Here is a 19,009-nt window from a genome sequence, read left to right as displayed (position 1 = left end):
CCAGAACCCAGGGAAGCTGGACTCCTTCAGAGAATGGACAGACTCTTTCACAGTGCCCCTAGGATTCACCACTAGCTGACGGACATGATGCTTTTACTGGGATATGAGTCCATAGGAAAAAGTGTGTCACCCATGAGCCTGTGACTTAATGTGCATTTACCCAGGGTAAATAATTCGGGTGGTATAGGGGGAAAGCTAGGTTTTTACATCAATGTTGAAGGATCTGCTTTAATTGCTTATTGTGCCCAGACGGCCACCACCTATTAGACATGCGAAGGCCAAAGTTAAAATGATGAACTAAGGCACGGGATGACTATTGTTCTAAGGGGCTGTGCCAAGAAGCGTCAGGAGGATGAAAGGAAGATCAGTTGCGGGACGTTCAGCGCCCCTCCCCCCAGTATGCGATGCCGTTTTAACAAGTGCTCCCCAAAGTACTTGAGTGGATGCGGCACTCATTGCCAGACACAAAGGAAACCTCCCTGAGGAGGGGGCCAAGGGCCCTGGTTCTAGATCAGGTTTAAACCCATCGGTATTATTGTTCCTATTGTAAAACCACAGGTGATTTTTTGGGGGAATGTGGTGTTTTTTGAATTGAGGAAGAACCCCGTCGTTGCCAAAGAGCTGGGGTGTGAATGCGTATATGTCCGTTCTGCTCTAACCCTTGTTTTGAAACCTCGAATTTATTCCAGCGCCATTGATCCACCAGGGGACAGGTTGAATACCAAGCGAATTTTGTTTATGTGGCTTGCGCCCGGTTTCGTCAGCAAGGGACACTAGGTGGATGTGGGCAACTGTGCCCAGCTGGATCAAGCCGCATCGGGACACACGAAAGGCACACGCCTCAAATATCTGCCACCGGGCTCAGTTCGCCTCGTGTGTCATGAGCCACGGCCACGCACAAGGAGAATGGCGGTGCACCTTCCCATCCGGTTCACAAAACCTGCAGCCATCACCTGAGAGTAATTCACAACCTTCGACACCCACAACATGATGATGGTAAAATGCCTTTTTTCACTGTGGTATGCTTGTTTCTTAACCATCTCCCCTGGGCGCCACTGTATTTCATAGGTTCTTATTGAAAACATTTTGAAAAACATGTCACTAAGTTGGTTTTTTTTTTTTTTTCCATGTCACTAAGTTTTTGAGTGTTGTGTCCTAATCTCATTTTCCCCATAAACCCTGTGGTTTTTACTGTGTGATTTTGCATAGTGCAGTGCTATTTAGGAACCCATATGTCACATTATAGCAGAACTGACCATATTTGTTCCAGTCATTCGGCAAAAAGTGAAAGTTTTTGTTCTCTCTCTCCCCTTTAAAATATGTGTTTCCTGGGTTCGTTAGAACCTCTCCTAGTTCTCAACTAGTTTAACATAAAATAACATTCACCATCACCCATACATTTGGTTTTATAAAACCATAGATCTCTTCATATTGAATAATCTCAATAAATGTTTGTTGAACTAATTTGAATTGGCTTATTCACTGTTTAAATAATAGAACCCGCAATTAGGGATGCTAAGATTCCTGTCTTAGATATCTGTCCAAGCTCACCACACTCATGTGCGTGAATCTTCCAGATCTTATTTGCAGAAATAAAATTCTATGGAGACAGCAATATTTCCAAGGATTGGATTTCATAATCACCCACTGACAGCAAGATTTTGGTGACCAACGGTGTAAGGATCAATCCACCTTGCCTTCTCTGTGGCTTGTAAATGCTCTCAGTCACAGCTTAATCTGGAAGTGGGCTTACCAGGAACTCTCAGCATGGTCCTTCCTGTGTTAAGTTCATTTTCACCTTGGCGTTGGCCAGGGTATATACGTGGCCACAGCTCTAGCATTGCAGGCTGGATTGACAAGGGTAGTGTGAGGAATTGTGTGTGGAAGTACTTCACACATGGTTTATGAATAGATGTCATTCTCTACTGTTTTCAGTTATTTCATAATTCCCTTCCTTTTTTCAGAGGAAGAAAAAAAATGCGGTAAGTATGAAAATTCCCAATACTTTTTCTTTTCCCAGTATGGGAAATAAAAGTTTCCCATCCTTGTACAAGAAGAGAGAAGCACTTAAAACAGATATTCCCACCAGTTATAGGCTCAAGTTTAAATTCGGTGACCTCCTTCTTCCTCTGGGGTTACACGAAATGGAGGTTAGGGCAATCCTGGAGCAGATCACAATGTTCTATTTGGTTGACGAGTTTCTTAGAACAAATGTCTTAAAAAACTGCATTTGCTGCCAGTGAGGTTTGAAGCATTCAAAAATATTTCTATAAGATTTTATTCTTAAAACATTACCTTAAAAACTTTAAAAACATTTAGAAATTCAAAATTCAAAAAAAAAAAAAACACAACAAAACTTTTCCTTCAGGGTGATTTCATTTCCTGGCATTTTTCTGTCATTTTTTTCCTGATTCTTTTCTTTTCTTTGCTATCTTAATATTTTTGTATAGCTTTTATGCTAATTCCTTTTTTATTACTGCTCCTAACTATTCGCGAGGAGTTCCTGTCATGGAGAGGCCAGAATCATGGCTATCAGCCATGATATTCTATGGAATAAGGAATAGTTCTCCTTATTCCATAGGGAGTATGTGAGAGAAAATTCTTTTACTGCTTACTTCTCTTCAGCCAACAGAATATGGAGATTGTAGACCTGTTTACAATCTGACTCTCTCCTTCACCATATCTCATTGACAGATTGCTTCCTACAAATATGACTTGTTTGTGTAATTCTTTGTTCAGACTTAGTATTCCGCATATGACTGAATAAAGCTAGAGAGGAATATTGCCCAATGGGAAGTCGACATGCTGTCTCTTGGATGGTGAGAAAGAGAGATTGATTTTAGGGAGGCACTCAAAAATGTTCAAAATACTCTCACATAACTTGGAACTAATTATACTCAAATTCTACAGATAATTCTCCAAATTGATTTAATTAATATTTTCTACTCCCCCAATACTGGGACTTCACCAGAAGGGTCACTACATTGGAAAGGGACTGACGGTTCTAGAAACTCCCTTCCCCCCCCCCCCCTTGTCACATACTCTCTGGAAAAAGTATTGAACATAAGACAATAAAAAGAACAGATAAAGGGAAGTCAAGGCTGAGTACAAAATCCATAAATTAAATCCTAGTGTTCTCATAAGTGATGAACTGTCTTGTATTTTAGTTAGTAAAGTGGAACAAAAATAAATATGAGGACCATTGGAATAAACAATGGATCTAGGAATTAAAGAATTGTCGGCCATTTTCATTACTCTGTCTTTTCTTTCATCTAGTTGTACAGTCTTGAGTAACTGTATCATAGTCTCCCTGATCTTTATTTCTTCATGTATATACCTTGGTTTTTAGTGCCAGATGCTTCTTTAAAAATAGAATATGTTAGGAGCACTTGGCTTGCTCAGTCAGTTGCGCATCCGGCTTCCTTTCTGGTCATGATCTCGTGGATCGTGAGTTCGAGCCCCATGTGGGCTTTGTGCTGACAGCCCAGAGCCTTGAGCCCGTTTTGGATTCTGTGTCTTCTCTTCTCTCTGCCCCTCCTCTGCTCATGCTCGCTTGCTCTCTCTCTCTCTCTCTCTCTCTCTCCTTCAAAAATAAACAAACATTAAAATAATTTAAAAAATCAGAATATATTAATAAACTTCGCCGCTTGGTTCGTGTGATAAACAGGTTCGAAAGTCGTTCTAGGAATTTCAAAAATGTAGAGTCCTAGATATCCACAATAAACACAATATGCATACTGAAAAAAATGTGTTGGTGATGATCTCAAATGTTCAGAAAAGACTAACGGTAGGCAGCGGATGTTTAGAAATCGCAAATAAATTTCCTCAGCCAGGCTTGTTAACTTGCTCTCGGTTTGCCAGGCTCTCCTCTCTCCCACAGACTGACAGACTGAAAGTCCAGCAGATAAAATCATTCTGCAATACAGAAGCAATCACACCAACATTGTGCCAGATAATAGCCCTGTTTAAGTCTGCAGGTGGGATACTTTATTGACTGTAAACTCTTCGAGCCTACGCACAAATATTGGCAGGCAGGTAAGCAACTAACAGTTGGAAAAGGTAGGCAAATAGATGAGGTAGAATCAGAGTCTGAAAAAAAAGGCCCTCATTACATGGCCATGTGAGTGGAGACTATTTTTCCTTATTCCTTTGCTTTACCCCACAGAATTGCCATTCAGTCATTCTTTCTCCAATGATTGCTTCTGGCCACACCTTTGGTCTACACCAGTGGTTTTCAATCTTGGCTGCACGTTAGAATCACCCTGGAGGTTCTGAAAAATACTAACGCCTGGTCGGCACCTCTGGAGATTCTGATTTACTTGATGTGGGATGGGGCCCGGGACTCGGTGAGTTCTAAAGCTCCCAAGGTGACTCTCATGTGTAGTCGGCATTGAGCGTTACCGATCCCATCAGTTTCTTCGCACCGTAGAGGTTCTCGGGTCTAGAGAAATGACTCTTAGCCTTGGCCGTATATTAAAATCACCTGCGCAGCTTTAAAAACATGCCTATGTCCAGGGCACGCCCCTGAGCAATTAATTCAAAACCTCTGGAGTTGGAATCCAGGGATTGTTATTTTCAAAAGCTCCTTGGATGATTCAGCTCTGCGGCCGAGGTAACGCACCCTGGATGGGGAATGATGTGGGGCCACACAGGAGAAGAGTCCGGGTGTGAGAAATACCTAGGCGTGGAAGGATGTACTCTGACGGCGTAATTGGCTCTGTCATAGAGCAAAAGAAAAATCCCTAGCACCTAACAACACATAAAGAGTTGAATTGAGTTCCCTACTTTGCAGTTTCTGGAGCTGCAGCCCAGCCGTATAGGAATACAGGAGCCATCTAGTTTATTCATGAGAAAATAGAAGTGCAAAGAGGGAAGTCACTTGTCCAATGCCACACAGGTGATTTAGTGGTGAAGTCGTGATTCAGATCCTGATTCACCTGAACACCAGCCTGGTCTCTCTCTACCCCACCCCCATTTTCTCGGGAGGCTGCCCTGATGAATGGGGGTAGGGGAAACAATGCCATTCTCTTCCTGCCCCTGCCACACGTGGGGTGCAAGTCACGGCAAGTCCTTCGTATGGGCTCAGAGTCTGAATGCGTCATCTGTCTTCTCCCTGAGACCTCCTGCATTTAATTTCCTTTAATTTTGAGCTTTTTGTATGCATGCCTGCCTTGAAAGAAAGGATTCTACAACTAAAATAAAGTTCCCAAACTGCAAGACTAGAGGATTTCCAAGGTTGTCTCCATGCTCCCTCCCAGCACTTTGATTTGAAAATTCTAGATCTCAGAATTGGCTCCGAGGCCCCAGATAGAGGACTGCAAATCCTCTTTGCCGTGATTTGGAAGGTGACCCTTCCTCTTCTCATCTCTGACCTCTCATGACCAGCTTACAGAGGGCAGAGGAAAATTCTGGGGTGCTCGCGCTTGGGTGTGGCCATATTAGGTACCACACTGTGATTTATCAGCACAGGAAAATAGAAGTGGAAGCTCCCATGCGGGGGACTCACAAGAAGACAATCGTTTCTAAATGGGTGAAATCCCCTTTATTGGAGGATGGTAGGCAAAGATGCGTGAGATGGAATTCAGGGCTATCATCTGTCTCACTTTATCAGTCCTGTTTTTCCTCTTGAGGAGGAAAGCACAGCTTGTCACTTAAAGCGCAGCTTGCAAATCTCCCATATCAGCATCACCCAAGAGCTTGTTAGAAATGCAAGACCTTGAGTCTACACTAGATGCACTGAGTCAACATTTTCGTATTAAAGACTCCCATGAAGTTTGTGTACACATGAAGGTTGGAGAAGTCTTGCTCTTGAGAAATACTGAAAGCCACCGTCATGTCGGATCAGAACCCTGTCACAGAGGGAGAGGGTGGTAGACGATTGGTCTTCGATGTGTGATGGCCCGCATAAATCCAGTGAAAATGCATTGCGAAGCTTAGCAATCGCAAGGACAGATTCTACTGTACGATGCAATTCCCCTTTCCTCCTCTCTTTCTAGGATTCTAATCCGTAGGCAGACGCTTGCTGGAATGCCCAAGTTGGGTGTGATATGGAACTCTATGTTGGGATATAACCGGCAGCTCAGCAAGGAGGCAGAGCCGTTTGGGACCGGTTGGGGCCAGGGGAGAGAGGATTCTCCCGGTTGTCAGTCACTTCTCAGTGTCTGAACAATAAACCTTGGTAGGATTTGGCCCAAACTGCAGGAAATCTGCTGCTTGGTTTAGAAATAAATCACGCGGGATTGCACTTCCATGAAGGCTGAAGGTCCTTAGTACCTGTGGCTCTGCCAGATTGAGGATGGTGGGGGCTGACCCCGGTCTATGGTGAGCATCAGCCACGAGCTTTATGTTGCTGTTTTCAGAAGAATAAACCAGACTAGTTGCCATAACAGACACGCCACCTCTCAGTAATAGAAGCTTATTTCTTGCTCATGTCGTAGTCTAACGTGGGTCAGGTGGCTACCCCCCAAGCTTCGCCTGAGGGACCCAGACTGCTTCCTCTCTGTGGCTCTGTCCTCTTGTGGCTTCAGGTCACCTTGACCTCATTCAGAACTGAAGCAAGGGTTGTGTGAGACGCTTTCATGGACCAGGCCTGATTGGTATCCATCGCCTCTATCCGTCATCCAGAATCTGGTCACACGGCCCTACTGAATTCGAGGACAGCCTGGGAAATATTGCAGAGAGGGAGGAGATGTAGTGGCCATCCAGCAGAATCTGACATTGTCTGAATACATAGAAGAATGAGTACTGCCTCACTCATTGGGAAAGCGATGAAAAAAAAATCTCTTTTTCCTGTGTTTTTTTAGGTGAAACCCATTTGTCTGCGGTAAACGTATTTTGATGCGTGTGTTCTATATAAGTGAGTGTGGGGGATACAAGTTTGACAGTGTCCTTGAATTGATGGGTAAAGAGTGCACGCTGGTGAGTTCATCTGAAGACCGTAAGGAGGAGTTAGGGATCCCGTAAGAGTCCCGTATGCCTCCTTGATATGGCACTTAAAATCAAGAGGTGGCACAAATGGGCACTTTTTTAAGATGATCATGTATGTGTGTAAATGGTGGGAGGAAGGGAAGAAGGAAGGAGGAAGAGGAGAAAGGAAAGACTGTTCTCACTAGCTTGTTCATACCACATGCTTCCCTGGAAGAATCCCAGTTGCTGAACTGGGCTGGCTCAGCTTTTGACTCCTTGTTTTCCTTCCTGGCTGTCCACCATGACTTTGGCCATGTGATTGCTGTCTACCTGCCGGCTCTATACCTCCCTCTACCCTTTTCCGATCAGGTATGCCTGCTCTCCTACAAAGAACCACACTTCCTTTCTGCCCCAGCTCTGTCCTGCTATTATTTCCCTTTCTTCTACTTCTTGATTTCATTTTGAGTTTTTCATTTTCATACCTTGACCGGTTTCATCGTGGAAGGAAGGAAACCAGTCCTCACTGAGTACCCGTGTGCCTGGGGCTGTGAAACTGGCCTAGTTTTCCAGTCAGTCGTTGAGGTGGGTGTTAATAATCCCGACTCTGATGCTGAGAAAGGGTAAATAATCTTTCTATGGCCACGCTTCCAGTAAGTGCTGGAGTGAAACTCTGTAAGAGCGGGATGTCTGACTCTAGAGACGGGCCTGTCTATTCCAGCTCAGACCAGCCTGCTGTGGACCCACATTACCACCGAATGGGAATGTTTGTCTCCATCAGTGACACATCTGAAGTTCAGTCCCGGTGTCGAGAAGCCTTCTCAAGGTGTGGGAGAGTCTGGGCCCAGACTGGGGTAAAAACCGTGATCCTGAGACTCAGAGAAGAAGAGGTTAAAAGTCAGGCACAAGAGCTAGCATGAAGGGGCAGAGCCTATATCTTTTGGTTCTTCTGATGACACGATTTGCGTGTGGGAAGCACTTAATAAATTGTTGTTCCATGAAGGAAAACCCACATCTCTAAAACAAGAGCCGCGGGGCTGACTAGAGGTGAAAACCCCTGTTTGGGTTTCTCTTGGTGACCTCCCCTGAAGCAAGGGCAACCAGGGGCACAGAAAATCATGGCAAGATCATTGCTGTTGGGAAGCAGTGTGCACTAAGCCCTTCTATGCGCTGCCTTGTGCCATGGGACCTTGCGCCACGCAGAGAAGCAGCGTGCTGAGAGAAAAGCATATGAGTCTGGAGAAACACAGGTAGGTTTGCGTCTGGCTTCGCCACTTCCCGACAGTGTGACTTTGGGTAGGTCACAGAACAGATCTGAGCCTCAGTTCCCTTAGTTTTAAATTTTGATTAACAATACATTGCAAAGGCTATTGTGTGGAGTGTCTGTGTGTGCGCGCGCGCGCGCGCGCGCGCGCGCGCGTGTGTTGGCAAAGAGCAAGCTCTCGATAAATTGTAGCTATTATCTCCATTCTGAGCAGACGTAACTTCTGCCCTGTAGAAATGTGTGCTCTGAACCGGCTAATATTTACTCCGATTCCTTATTGAAATGATAAATGGCAGTGATCGGACAGGGTCGGCTTGATGTGTGGTAGGAGCTAGTGTCGTCTAAGGCTTTGCTACTCAACGTGTGGTCCGTGGACCAGCAGCCCTGGCATCACCTGCGAGCTGACAAGAGATTTAGGCGCTCAGCCACCGCCTCCCTGCTCCAGACCTCCGAACCAGAATCCGCATTTTTAACCAGATCTCCTGGTAATATGTCTACACGTTAAAGGCACTGGCAGGATCTGCAAATCTTACGTCCACGTCTTCAAACTAAAAAAAGGATAACTGTTAACTCATAGCTCGAGGAAAAATGTTGTCATTTTCTTAATTTTCTCTCTGGGGGCAAATATATTTGTCATGTGGTGTGCTGGGTAGCGTCCGATGGCTTCTCTCCCATCACATGAAAGAGGGAGCCACCATATTTCCAATGTTTATTCTCGGTCTGGTAGAGAGATGGAGAGAGGAGCTCCCGGCTGGCGTCTACTTTTGACCTCGATCTAAGTGATTGCTTTTGGTGGCTTGTGGCCGGGGTGTGTGACCGGTGCTGCTGAGTCAGGGCGTGTTGGGGAGGGGAGGAGGGCATGCGTCTGCTGGTGGTGGCATCTGCAGTTGTGACCCGTGGCCTCCATGGAGCACAGTGCAACGGTTGCCATGGTAACTGCAGCGCGTGGCCAGGGGTGACTGGCTGCGCTGTAGGAACTGGACCAACGGCCCCTCCCCAGTGTCCTCTTGTCGCTGACACAGCAGGACAAGCGTGGTTTGGCTCTGCCCGCGTGGGAATTTGACAGAAAGGCAACGAGCCTCTTGGTCCTTGTTTTGTCATACGTCCTTCACTCTGGGGAAAACCAAGAGCCCAAGAAATTGAAATGAAAAGAAATTAATATGAACTCGAAAGTATTCTGCGAGAATGAATACGAAGCACACACAATGAACATGGAGCGTGGATGGTACATAGGAAGTAAAGGCACAAAGGGATGCACCCCCCCACCTTGCTCCCCGAAATTCCCGTTTCAGAGCTAATTGAGATGAAAGTTCAAGGGGCTAAGAGGTCGCCTTCTCCAAGCCCTCCATTTTACGGATGACAAGTCTGAAGTCCAGAAAGGGTCAGCAATTTGCTCAACATCACACAGCAATGGGCAAATAAAACAAGCTCAGTTTATGATCTTTACAAGCTTAAAAGAAAGGCTGATTCTAGAGCTGGTTCCGATTCTAGAATAAGGGTTCCTTATTCCTAGTACAGTGCTCTTTCCAGTATCACACACAGCCTCTTTGACTTATTATTTATGTTCTTTGGTTCTCAGTTTTCCCCAAGCAGAGGAGAATAATGTCACCTGTCCTCTGCTGTGTGGTGATGTGGTCCCGAGGAAGGGCTGTGCCAACTTAGGCTCCAGCCCTGGTTCTGATACCTACGAACAGTGGCTTTGGTCAGGTTATCTTCCTGCTCTGAGTCTATAGGTATAACACGGAAATAATAAAACCAATAGCTAACTTACCGGGATGTAGAGATCATGGATGGAAAGTGCCTGGAATAGTTGGTGTTCGATCAATGTTAGTTTTCATTTCTGCCCTAGCCTTGGGGTGGAAGGGGCTTCCCCTTTGTGTACGTGACCTAATTACTCTAGAAAATCGGTAATATTGAATGAAGTGCGTATTAAATGCATGTCATTAGCGTGTGATTTCAGACAATGAGGAAGTGGGGGGCCAACAGCAAAGGGGTTATAACCTCTAAACTCCCAGCAGTCTGTGGTTCCCATGTAACAGTAGCTGGTACTTGAAACCACAATGATAAAGCAATACAAAAATGTACCAACAGCTTTGAGAGGTGTGAATAGAATATATTGAATTTGAGTCAAAGAGAATTATTCTACCATTATATGAAAGGGCTAGCAGAGTCTCATTTTGAATATCATCTTCAATTCTTATCACTTTGGTGTAAAAAGGATGTTGTAGCAATGAAGAAGGTAAAGCAAAAGCAGTGAAAATCATTCAGGGACTAGGGGAATTTGGTCATATGGAAAAGCCAAAGGATCTAGGTTCTTGTCGATTAAAAAAAGAGAACATTCCGCTGGTGCCATAGAGGCGGAGGCAACTGTTTGGAGACCATGAAGAATCACTACTCCAGAGATACTACGTTTGTGCTTATGTGAGGAGGGATGATGCAGGGGGCGGAAAGTAAGTTTTGTGCAACAGAAAAGCAAATTCCCAAAGATTCTGGGGGGTTTATGTACATGGTATACCAGCTTTCTCGGGCTGCCAGACAAAGGGCCACAAACTGGGTGACTGAAAACAATAGGGATGTATTCTCTCACAGTCCGGGGGACTTGGGGTCCAAAGGCAGCACATAGAAGGGCTGACGTACGGTACGTTCCAGAGCCTTCCCCCACATGGCCCACCGCATGGCCCTCAAAAACCCAAAATCAAGGTGTTGGCAGGGCCAGGATCTCTGAAGGATCGAAGGTGGAATCCTCCCTTGCCTTTCCAGCTTCTGGCCTCTGGCGGTGTTCCTTGGCTGGCACCCGCGGTATTTCCGTCCTTGCCTCCATTTCCATGTTGCACGCGCGTGTGCGTGTGTGTCTTCTTCCTATGAGGACGTCGGTCCTATTGGATTAAGGGCCCACCCTACTCCAGTATGACCTCACCGGAACACATTACGTCTCCTATAACCCTGTCTGCAAATAAGATCGCATTCAGAGGTTCCAGGGATTAAGACTTGAACACAGATTTTGAGGGGAACACAATTGAACTTACAACATGTAGAGATAACTCGTTGAGTTTTCTATTGAAAATTGCCCTCTGCTACCAGGAAGGTAACCTGGTAGATATTTCTGACTACGGGGCTGTTGTTATTGTTATTATTATTGTTGTTGTTAGTAATTATTGTTAAACTTGAGAAACGCTTTCATTTAAAAAATTGTGGTAAAAACACAAAACAGAAATTTTACCATCTTCCCCATTTTGGAGCGTACAGTGCAGTCGTGTTGTCATACGTGAGACCACAGGGTTTTTGAGGGCCGTGTGGTGGGCCATGTGGGGGAAGGCTCTGGAATGTACCGTAAGTCAGGCACCGAAAATGTGGGCAAGAAACTGACTCTACTCCAAGCAATGGGACTTCCTTTTTGGATGAATATTGATTGTGAAAGTTGGAGAATGGGCAAGAAAACACTTACCCGGAGATGAAAAACGAGAGCTGGCAAAAACAAAAGTTGAAATACATTGAATGGAGAGCAGAGGTGGCGATGTTTGGCTGTGATCCCCAAAGTAGAATTGATGAGGAAAGCAGCAGAGGCCTCCTGGGACACTCATTCTGTCAGCTCTGGAAGCTTCCCCTCTGTTGGTTGGGACCTCTCCCACACCAAGGGTATATGCAGTGTGCTACCAGGAAAAGTAGGAGGAGGAAATGAACACTCTGAAGATCCCAGACCTGCTTCAGGACTTCCTGCTCTGGTCAGGGTTGGGGGATGGGGAACAGGGATCCCCCGTGTAGAGAAAGGACTACCTTCTTCTTTAGCTGGGCTGTGGGAGTTGGGGGTGGGGGTGGGGGGATGAGAACCAGCCCCAGAATGAAAAGAATGAGACCAAGAATGAAGCTGGTACTTTCTGTCTGCTTGTCCCCATCCTACTTTCCTTTCCACTGGATAAGAAAACCTGGTCATTCTTTCTCAGAGAGAGAGAGAGAGAGAGAGAGAGAGAGAGGGAGGGAGAGAAGGGGGGACAGGAAGGAGAAGAAAACCATTACTCTGACCCCCCCCCCACTTCTCTTTTCTTTCAAGTATTATAACTGGGTTTCAGGAGACAATCATGACTATTTCATGAAGTAGTTTTGAAGGCTGCCCAGAGGCGGTTGCCATGTTTTGTGTTGGGATGCAAAGGTGACTAGCAACTTTACAGGACAGAGTAATAAATGTTTGAATGGGAGAGGGCCCAGTGCTAGGAAGCCCAGAGAAGGCACATGTCCAACTGGAAAATGAGGCGTTACCTAAGCTGGGTCCTGAGGGGTGAGTAGGAGCAGCCAAGTGAGAGGTGAGGGGAGTAGGGTGTCCTGGTGTGAAAGGTGAGTGGGTGGGCCCACTGCGCAAAGGGTAGGGTGTGGGACCCCCGTGGGCAGTGGAGGACCTCGAGGCTGGGGGGATGAAGTTCCACGCTCTATTGAGAGCTCCTTATGCAAAGTATCCAGAGAAAGACTTTGGTTAAGGGTAAAAAAACAAATGAAAAGGCTGTTCTAGTAGGTTACCTCATGGTAGGTAAACTCTTAGCCAAGAATTACAGGCTAAATGTATTCACTCAAAATTCGAATGTTGAAGCTCTAACCCCCAATATCATGGAATTTGGAGGTGTGGCCTTTGGGAGGTAGTTAGGTTTAGATGAGATCGTGATGGGATTCGTGTTCTTTACAAGAAGAGGTAGAGACACCAATGTCCTGTCTGTCCCTGTCTTGACATTGGAGGACACGGAGAAGGTGGCTGTCTGCAAGCCAGGAAGAGGGCCGTCAACAGGTACAGAATTGAACCTTGATCTTAGACTTCTCAGCCTCCAGGACAGTGAGAAGTCAGCGCGTGTTGTTAAGCTACCCAGTCAATGGTATTTCCTTACGATGGCCTTAGTGGGCTAATCCACAGAGTTTGTGATTGAGTTTAATGTAGAGCTCAGACCGTAATTGGGAATGCGTAAGTCTATCTGAACGGGCAGAAAGAAAAAGCCCCTTAACATCCACAGCGCGGAAACCCTATGGCTTTGAACCTCATCTGAACATTTCCGAGTCCCATTGCCCTGCCCTTTACTGTGCCTTTCTGTATCTCTGCATCCTTCTGTTCTCTGGGTCCAAAGTCAGACCTGCATTTGCCTGTCATCGGAATCCACTCCTCCGCCCTCACCATTTCAGCAGTGCGTGGAAGGCCAGGTCAAATTTTAAATACTAATGGTTTGGAACTCTTTCACAGAACAAGTCGGGGGTGGTCCAGTGAGCCTCCCCCTCTCCTCCTCCTCTTCTCTGCCTCTCTCCCATTTTCCGTCAGTTCTGAGTCATCTGAACTCCTCAATGACCTGTCAATGACACCTCCCCGTACACCTCATCTCAAAGCTCACGCACAAGGTGCTGGCCCTATCTTTTAAAACCCTAAGCAGAGAAGGGGTGTGAGGATTGTAAATGAGTCTTTCCCACCGCGTGGATGAGAGCTAACCTCGCTTTCAGAAGCAGCCTCAAGCCAAAATAACTCTTGGCTGCCTGGAGCCATGATTTCCCAGGGTGTTGTTGACAGTGAACACATCAATGCACAGCACTTGCTGACATCAGGAGATGTAAATGTGCAGGGAGAGGCAGGCCAGGAGGCAGCTGACTGGGGAGCTTAGCGCAGGGCAGATAATAGTGCAGCGTAGTGAATTATTTTTACGTGGATAATTAATACTGGAGAAACAATATAGCGACAGAGAGCCTCCCACGAGAGAACACTGTCAGTCTCCTTATTCATTTATTCTTTTCTAACCAAATTGATGGGCCAGTCGGCCGCCTTTCTAGATCCACACGGATGATGAAATTGCAAACAAGTTTCATTTAAATAATGGGCAAATCTTCCAATTAGTCAAAGCCTAATCCTCGTGCCTTAAAAATGACAAACTACTCTTACCACCGCCTCTGTTTGTTGAAAAGATAAAAAAAGGCGGGGGGGGGGGGACCTCAAATGAAAACATTGATTGAAAAAAAAATTTAAGATGCACAGATTCTATTGCACATTAATCTAGGGGGAGCTTTACAAAGTCAATAATTGTCATAAAGATTCATTGGTCAACGTTTAAGACCTAATTAAAAAAATATATATTTTTTGATGGTTTTATTCCTAGAGCCTATGCACTTTCTGACTATCAGACTGTTTTAATTTCTCTGTAAAACCAAAGGGGAGTTTTCAATAACGGGACAGGTGTAGCTGATATAAATAAGTAGGCATTTAGAAATAAGGACTTTAAAATGAATTTATTGTCTATGTGTTCAAATGTCTCTGCTGCTGACAAAGACAAAATGAATCTTGTACTGGGTAACTATTTGGGTTCTGGTCTAGAAATTGTTCCCAAATGTGCAAGAGCAAATCACCTTCAACATGTTCTTTAGTTAGTTATTCCTGTATGTATCCAGCAAGCGTTAAACATCTATGATGTAGCCGGCTCTCTGCAAGGAACCTGTTAGCCACAAAAATGGCTGTCCTCAAGGAGAACGATATGTAAATAAGCGACTGTTGCACTATTATGTTGGCCAGTTCTCTCATTTCTTGTGCTTTTCAAATTGTAATGTGAATAGGAATCACCTGAGATCTTGTTAAAATGCAGATTCTGAGGGGCGCCTGGGTGGCGCAGTCGGTTAAGCGTCCGACTTCAGCCAGGTCACGATCTCGCGGTCCGTGAGTTCGAGCCCCGCGTCGGGCTCTGGGCTGATGGCTCGGAGCCTGGAGCCTGTTTCCGATGCTGTGTCCCCCTCTCTCTCTGCCCCTCCCCTGTTCATGCTCTGTCTCTCTCTGTCTCAAAATAAATAAAACGTTGAAAAAAAAAATGCAGATTCTGAGTTAGTTGGTCTGGAGCAGGGCCCAAGCTTCTGCGTTCCTATCCTGCTCCCAAGGGATTCTGGGTCCCACTCTTGGAGGCCAAGGTCCGCAAGGAGAGCCCCAGGAGGCTGGAGAAAGGAAGAGGGCACCTCGGCAAGGGGGGAAGAGGCTGGGGATCAGGAGAGGGCTTCCTGGAGTAGGAGATGGGTGATGTGGGCGAAAGGAAGCAGGAGGAAGCGTGGTTGGGATCCTGTGGGAAGATGGGCGTGGCCTCATGTTGCAGCCTCCATCTCTGAGGTTAGAGAGAGAGCTTGTGTCTGGAAAACGTGGATCAGCTTGATCTGGCTGGAATGGAACTCCTTGAGTTATCCATTGTATGCGCCTTGGTGTTCTCTCCCCTCCTTTTCCCTTGGCCCCAACCCTGAGCAACACCACACGTGCTTTCTTGAGCTAGTATGAATTGGTTTCCAGTCACTTTGAACTGAGAAACTCCTGAGAAGGTGGGGTAAGTGTCAGGGGATGAGGTTGGTGAGCGGTCAGGGGCTGGGAAAAGTGTTCTGAGTTCATCTTAACGTCCTTAGGATGAGTTTAGAGGTTGAAGTCGCTTACGCAGTCATTGGTGCCACACTTTGTGTGCGTGCGCGCTTGGCTTTGCAGTTTCAACCCCAGAGGGGGTGAGTTCCACTTGTGTTTCTCTAGAATGTGATATGAAAGTCTACTGATCCCTTTAGAAGGTAAGGGTTACAAGCGGGCGGCTGGACGGTGACTCAGGCCATGGAGAGGCTGTGCCACACCAGCAATTGGGGTTGTTTCGTCTCTTCTCTTGGTGTCATTTTCCTCATTTGTGACATCTCTTTTACTTACGAAACTTTCCACCCAAAAGTTACAACCTCGGACATGCTTTCACTGCCAGCCTCCCGCAGTGCTGCTGGTCTCTGGGCCCTGCCTGTTCCCCTCCATTTACACTGGGTCAGGGGAAGTTTTCCTGCAATACATCGTTTAAAAAAAAATCATTCACTCTTCCGGCCAGGATCTCTCCGTGACTCTTTTTCTGTTTAAATATTTAATCCGAACCTCTTGGCCAGCTGTTCCAAGTTCTCCTTAAACCGCTTCTCAGCTTCCTCCTTTTCAGACATCACTTCTGAATACCTGTGTGCCCTTTTCATCCCATTTCTGCTGTTTCACTTTGCCTGTCCTTCCTCCAGGCCGTGTCAAATCCTCAATTCCCCTCCTCCCTCCTCCACTTCCCACTGCATCTAATGAGAACATCTAAAGAGAGCCTGCCATGCGATTGGACATTCTGCGAAGCATTTTGTACCTATGGTCACATTACTCCTCATGGCCATCCAATGGAAGAGATACCGTTATACCCATTTCATGGCAGAGGATACTGAGGCATAGAGAGATAATACTACTCGTCCTAAATCATAGTGCATCTATAATCATACCAAAACCTGGCAGAACCAGAACTCAAGGTCAGGTCACTTGCTCCCCAGAACTGGTATTTGTACCCGTTAATGATTCTATCTTCCATATCAGGCTCTTCTTTGTATACACAATAACTTCTATATGACAAGTCTTTCCTCATTCCTGCTCAATCTTTGTCTCTTTTTGCCCTTCAAAATTTGGCTTCCAGGAGCCTTTCTACTCAGATAGCCATGCCATTCGGATCTTTCTCGCATTCCATATCCCTCTGCTCTCCATGGTGGCATTGGGGTCTTGTCTCATACCCAGGCCAATGTCGTTCCATAACTGACCCCTAGATTTTCATCTGCAAATGTCTGTCTTTTCGCCTTTACTGTGCTTTGGACTATTTTTATACACACAAATTGCTTTCATTGATGTGTGTCCAATACTTGTCAGAGAAATGACTTATTTTTGCAGTGTACTCTTGAGATGGATATTTCCTCTTGCACATACATAGTGGGAGGGATTGGGGAAAGCAAAATCTTTCTGTAGATATTCATGTCTCTAACTATATTAATTTTGTCTATATAAATTTGCACAGGATAGGTTGACTTTCAAAGTGTGATGCACAGATCTTTTGGGGTCCCCAAGACTATTTAAGGGGGGAAATCTGTGGAGTAGAAACTATTTTCATAATAACCTTAGATGTCATTTGTCTTTGTTGTGACATTTGCACTAATGGTGCCAAAGCAATGATGGGACAAACTATTGGTGCCTTAGCAGGATCAAGGCGGTGGCCCTAAACTGTGCTACTATTCATTGCATTCCTTACCACTGAATGCTCATAGCAAAAGACAACAAACAAAATAAAACCCAACGAAAACGAAATACCAATTTCACCTAAAAATGTTTTTAACAAAGCATTAAAAATTATTTTATTAGATCTTGGCCGTGGAGTATGCATCTTTTTAAATACTAGGTGTAAAAAAGCAGGAAGTACAGGGGTGCCTGGGTGACTCAGTCAGTTAAGCATCCGACTCTTGGTTTCCATTCAGGTCATGATCTCACAGTTTGTGAGTTCGAGCCCCACGTTGGGATCTGTGCTGACAGTGCGGAGCCTGCTTGACATTCTCTGTCTCTCTCCCTTGCTGCCCCTCCCCCTCTCACTCTCTCTGTGTCTCTCTCAAAAAGAAATAAAGTTTAAAAAATTTTTTTAAAAAGGCAGGAAGTACACAGAAAACATTTCTCTTGCATAGTGAGGTACAATATTGTCTGGAGGAGAAATAGGTATGTGATGGAGCTGTGAGCTGAACGAGCTGCTTTTTTCATGAAACACTAGTTTTTACTTGAAAACGTCTGACAGGCAAACTGGTTATTCAAACTTGAATATTTGGCAGACATTTTCTTTTAAAAATGAATGAGGGGAGCCTGTCACTTCTAGGAAAACAACTGACAGTATTTGTTGCCAATGATAAAATCTGAGCTTTCAGGGAAAATTAGAATTTTGGAAAACCTGTACCTGCCATTATGAGGTTGACAGCTTCCCAATGCTTAAAGGCATTTTTGATGAGGTTGGTGGTGATATTAATGAATGTGACTTTTTGATGTTATGTAATGACAGAGTCAACAATTGGAAGACTTGCATAAATTAATGAACCAATCTTTTCCAAATAATCAATGCATGAGTCAAAGATCCATTCAAAGTACAGAATAGATGAATAGATTTTAATGTAACCAAGTAGGGAAAAGTTCATCAATATAGTCCCCGATTCCATATCACAAATAACTTTTAAGAAACGACCACTGTTGAGTTTTGGTATAGTGTTGAAGAATATCCACAATTATCTGAAAAAAGCTATGAAATGCTCTTTTCCAACTACGTAACTGTACCAGACTGCATTTTCTTCATAGGCTTCAACTAAAATAAATATCTCAACAGACCAAATGCAGAAGCAGAAATGAGAATTCAGCTGTGTTCTATTAAGCCACATATTAAAAGAGATGTGCAAAACCACAAAACAATGTCGTTCTTATCACTCTTTTCTGTTTTAGAAAAGTTGTTTTTCATAAAATTGTATTATTTATGGTGATAGGTAATAGATATTTGTTGTTTTTTTAAAAATGAGTCGTAAGTATTTTAAAATATTCATCATTTAAAAATTTAAATATATTAATCACTAGACATCATCCCCACGAATAAAAGCAATTTAGCATTCTGAATGAGTTTTCAGAGTCTGAAAGGGTCCTGAAACCAGGCATTTTGAGGATGGTTATTGTACACAGTTGTGGACACAGAGGTGGGAAAGGATAGATTTTATTGCTTCCCCTACCGTCTATTCGTGAACAAATGTCATTACATAGTTGCTCAGACCCCAAACCTAGAAATCACCCAATGGTTCCCCATTCCCCTCATCCTCGATGCTAATCAATTACCTGGTCCTGCGGGCTCCACTTGCTTCGTATAATAGAAATCCATCCACTTCTCACCGTTCCCATCTCCATTCCACCACCAGGGGCAAGGTCACAAGAGGGAGGTTGCAGTAATAGCCCCGTGATTCTTTCATGCCTCCCTGTATCAAGCCCTGGAGTAGTTTTCCTGTTGGATGATTCTTGGCACGGCCACATGAATT

General features: G+C 44.9%; 1 protein-coding gene across 4 annotated transcripts in view; it reads left to right on the top strand.

Moving 5' to 3' along the window:
• The window catches only part of LOC115514555, a 53,925-nt gene that overhangs the window by 27,313 nt on the left and 7,603 nt on the right, over positions 1 to 19,009 (top strand). For 3 of the 4 annotated variants that reach the window (XR_003969025.1, XM_030316660.1, XM_030316659.1), the window contains one exon: positions 690 to 1,460. The exons of the other annotated variant lie outside the window; for it this stretch is intronic. Coding sequence is in view for 2 of the 3 variants with exons in the window: in XM_030316660.1 (XP_030172520.1) it covers positions 690 to 777 (88 nt within the window). In the remaining variant the exon portion in view is untranslated. Of the gene's footprint in view, positions 1 to 689; positions 1,461 to 19,009 lie in introns of those variants that run through there. 4 annotated transcript variants of the gene reach the window in all.

This window comes from Lynx canadensis, chromosome B2 (assembly GCF_007474595.2).
Source record: "Lynx canadensis isolate LIC74 chromosome B2, mLynCan4.pri.v2, whole genome shotgun sequence".
Lineage (NCBI taxonomy): Eukaryota > Metazoa > Chordata > Mammalia > Carnivora > Felidae > Lynx > Lynx canadensis.
Note: the sequence above shows the minus strand (reverse complement) of the source record. Positions and strands in the feature narration are given on the sequence as shown.